The sequence below is a fragment of the Sinocyclocheilus anshuiensis genome, unplaced genomic scaffold (genome assembly GCF_001515605.1).
Source record: "Sinocyclocheilus anshuiensis isolate Anshui unplaced genomic scaffold, SAMN03320099.WGS_v1.1 scaffold440, whole genome shotgun sequence".
Lineage (NCBI taxonomy): Eukaryota > Metazoa > Chordata > Actinopteri > Cypriniformes > Cyprinidae > Sinocyclocheilus > Sinocyclocheilus anshuiensis.
Window position 1 is genome coordinate 33,294 of NW_015555717.1, and position 4,353 is coordinate 37,646.

Here is a 4,353-nt window from a genome sequence, read left to right on the forward strand (position 1 = left end):
GAAGCCATCTCCAGAAGCTCCACTTGAGCATTCTAAGCAGCAGCTGTTCACAACTACGAACTGACCATGCATGCTCCGCTCCCAAGCAGCTAACACAAAGATTGTGTGTGTCCCCACACATAATGGCATGGGCAGGGAGGCACACACAATCTAAACTGCTTCACACTCACCATTTTTTAATTTCTTTTTAATTTCTTTTTCACTTTAACAAACAACACCAACAAGACAGACTGTTCTCACAGAGTGCTTGTTGAAGAGAAGAAACTGATGCTGCTTTGTTCCGGGTATCCTTTATATCTTCTGCGGTACGCCATTACACATCACAAGTCACACAGCACCAACAAAGACTGGAGTAGTTGCACATTCGTTTCAGACACAGTCATGCAGCGGAGTTCCCCATAGCGTCTGCTTTTGATGCAGTGCAAGATAACTTGAAAGGGAACTGCAAAAATAGTCTTAAATAGACAAAGGAGTACATATTGCAAGTACTTTGAGTTCCATGCAGTAGAACAAATAATTACTTATGTCATAATATAATTCCTCATACAATAAATAAATGTGAATACATTTAGAAAAAAAAATATGTAAGAGCCATCATTTGTTAGACACTATGTATCCAAATATAATTTCACAGCATCAACTGATTATTTGTTGCTTGACTTGGCCCATGTCCTGCCCTATGAGGTCATTGGCTGCATTCACAATCAATCATCCATATTGAACATATGCATAAAAGTGCAAATATCAAGCCAGTATCAAGCCAGTTGCATTTGGTCACAGCTGAACTCATTCTTTGGGATGTCTGTCTTTCTTTGCATACTTCTGCTTTTCTTTCAACTTCATGCCAAGGCAGAAAAGTCTCTTTGTCATATGATGGGAGACCCTAAGTACCCGCTCTTATCAAAGGATGGAGACGTAACTATTGGAGCACTTTTTCCAGTCCACAGCATAGAGACATTACCTTCATTTAAGTTCACGCAAAAGCCTCAGCTTTTATCATGCTCAAGGTTTTTTTTACTTTAAAAATTAATTTTAGAATCATTACAGCAATTAATTAATTTAAAATGATGTTTGTTTAACCTTCTGTTTTTTTTATTATTTATTTATTTTTCTCACAGTGTGAGTCTACGAGATTTTCGAATGGCTCAAATCATGATCTTTGCCATTGAGGAGATTAACACAAGTGTAACTTTACTTCCAAATGTTTCAATTGGTTACCAAATTTATGATACCTGTGGTTCAATACTATCTTCTATGGGTGCAAATATGGCATTAATGAATGGTCAAGAATTTGTATCAGGGGACAGATGCAATGGACAGTCTCCTATACATGCTATCATAGGAGAAACAGAGTCTTCCAACACAGTGATTTTGTCCAGAACTACAGGGCCTTTTAAAATTCCTGTGGTAAGGAGCAAAATCACTAAATGTTTGACATAATTACCATAATGATAACGGTTTCACTCTTTCCTGTGCTCTTTTTTTCAGATAAGTCCCTCAGCCTCATGTGAATGCCTCAGTAATAGAAAAGATTATCCCTATTTCTTCAGGACTATTGCTAGTGATTACCACCAGAGCAGAGCACTTGCATACATAATCAAGCATTTTGGCTGGTCTTGGGTGGGGGCTGTGAACAGTGACAATGACTATGGAAACTATGGAATGGCTATATTTCTAAATACAGCTGAAAAAGAGGGCATTTGTGTGGAGTATTCTGTGAAATTTCAGAGAAAAGAGCCTGAAAAACTCAGAAATGTTGTAGACACAATAAAAAAAGGCACTGCAAAAGTCATTATCGCATTTCTGACCAATTTTGAGATGAACAATCTACTTGATCAGTTAATTATTCAGAACATGACGGGCCTACAAGTAATAGGTGTGGAGGCATGGATAACAGCAGACAGTATGATCACTTCAAATAGTTTTCATGTTCTAGGAGGATCACTAGGGTTTGCAGTGAAAAAAAATAATATTGAAGGTTTTGCGGATTTTGTTATAAAAGAATTCTGGGAAACAGCTTTTCCATGCACACAGACTGAGGGCAATTCTTCACAAAATGAATTAATTTGCAACATATATCAGGATCTCCTTGTGCTGAAAAGCAACAATGAAGATGTGCCAGAACAAAGATATGCTAGCAACGTCTACAAATCAGTTTATGCTGTGGCTCATTCACTACACAATCTGCTAAATTGCAAAGAAAAGGAGGGTTGTGAAACAGATGCGAAAATACAACCACAGCAGGTAATAAAATTACACACACACACACACACACACACATACAGTATATATATATATATATATATGTATTTCTAACAAAAAGTGTCTTTCAATGTGCTTTTTTCTCTGAATAGTGAAGAGGAGGCCATTTCTTTTGCCCATGAATATCTGAAATACAGAGAGCTGAAAGGAGGGCAAACGGCTCCGCTGAGCAACACTTTCTCTGATCCTGTCAGGGTAATCCATCTTAAATATTAAAATGACTTTCATTTTTAGGGATGCACCAATAGCAGATTTCTCTGCCGATTACTCCGAATGAAATCTCCGGATCGGAGTTTTATATATATATATATATATATATATATATATATATATATCATTGGGGAACCTCAGAGAGGGCCTAAACTATTGTAAAAACAATATTTACAATTTTTAAATATTTTTTAAATTATAAACTTTTAAATATTATTTTGAATAAAAAGTCATAATTTCCTATTTTATTTAAGCAATTCATAATTTCACAATCATCATCTAAATAAAATAAATATAATTTATGTGGAAATAAACTCTTCAAATCTGCCTATTCAGTGAATGCGTTAAATTAACTCATTTTCCCATTTTCTCCATATTAGTATGTTTCCGCCTAGCGTTTGCGGCTCTGTGATTGGTGGTCCAGCTGTGAAATTACAGAGGGCCAAGCAATAGTAAATCAATGGGAGCGTAATTTTAAATGACTGAAAAATCTTACCAATCATGATATCTTTCCTCTAAATGGGCGGGCCTTGTTATCGCTAACTTTATGACAAGTTCTGCCCACTGTGGGATCTCTATTGAAAAAAAAAATATATACACTGATAAACTAACTAGCTATTATTCACGTCACGATGGAAGCCGCAAATAACGTAAGTGAGGATATTTACTGGGCCGCTGTGCCAATAATAATATTATTTAATATAAACACTGCTTGTTTGTAATGCAGTGTATGTTGCTAAGTTGTTTTACTGTGAGCGCTGTCATGATGTGTTGGCTTATATTAAACATTACATTTGTTGGTTTTGTGCTCAGACCGATTGTGTGATGATGCATTTGTAATAAGGATTTTCATTTGACTAAATTTAGCTATGTTTTATTTTGGTGATATCAGTTACTCTCACTGCTCTGTTTTCTTGTTGCATTTCTGAAAGGCGGTCACACACTGGACGAGAAGCGCAGCGCCGCCGCCGTCCGATGCATGGAGCCCCGTTCACACTGGGTTGTGGCTAGAAGGGATACAGCTCCGACCAGAAACGAACAATGAAATTTAATTTTCGACATATTAGATGTGTTTTATTAACGTCTAAACCTAACCCAACCCTAAACCTACCCCTTACAATAATGGAAAAATAGTAATTATTGTTGTACAATGTGACAAAAATTACGCTGTATTGATGTGCGCATGCGCAGTAGCGCCATACGTATCCCTTCTAGCCTAACCTTCACACTGCCAGCGACAAAGCGACATGCTCCCATTCATTTTCAATGGAGAACTGGCGACTTCCGGCGACACGAGCGACAGTGACCGTTGGCAAAAGAATGTGGGCGTGTCAAGCGATGTAAGTCAAGCGACAAAAGTTAAGAATTGTTTCACTTTATGCAAATTAACAGCGAATTTCGCGAGCGACAAACAATAGGAGTGAAGAATCTGTCAGTGGCGCTCACACGTCACGGTCTCAAGTGCAGGCAAGACAGGACAGATTTCCTGAACGATGTTTTATATGATTTTACTGTAACCACATACATGGATATTAAAAAAATGATGCCTAGAAAAGAAACTGTTGGCTGTTTAAGTGAGTTTGTTTCATACATTGATGGTTCAAGTTGTTAATTATATGATGCAGTGAGCAGTTTAGCACCGGTTAATGATTTAATGCACGAGCACTGCTGTAGTTTATATAACAACACTCTCCAACAGCAGAATGGTACTTTTATTTCTTTTAAGTCTAATTCCTAGTCATAATAGAATGATATCTTAGTTTTACCGGCAATATATATAGTTTGTGATTGCATTTTATGTCCAGATATGTCCAGACGTGCAGTCTACCAATAACATTAGAGCTACAGCAGTAGGAACGCCCACAAGCGTCTTCACAGCAC

General features: G+C 37.2%; 1 protein-coding gene across 1 annotated transcript in view; it reads left to right on the top strand.

Annotated features, from left to right (window-relative positions):
• The first annotated feature begins 783 nt into the window (after window positions 1-783).
• LOC107672336 (extracellular calcium-sensing receptor-like) overlaps window positions 784-4,353 on the top strand; it is a 9,385-nt gene continuing 5,815 nt past the window's right edge. The window contains exons 1-4 of the mRNA XM_016465482.1: window positions 784-1,007; window positions 1,119-1,407; window positions 1,489-2,249; window positions 2,355-2,457. Coding sequence (XP_016320968.1) covers window positions 799-1,007; window positions 1,119-1,407; window positions 1,489-2,249; window positions 2,355-2,457 — 1,362 coding nt within the window. The 5' untranslated portion in view covers window positions 784-798. The remainder of the gene's footprint in view (window positions 1,008-1,118; window positions 1,408-1,488; window positions 2,250-2,354; window positions 2,458-4,353) is intronic.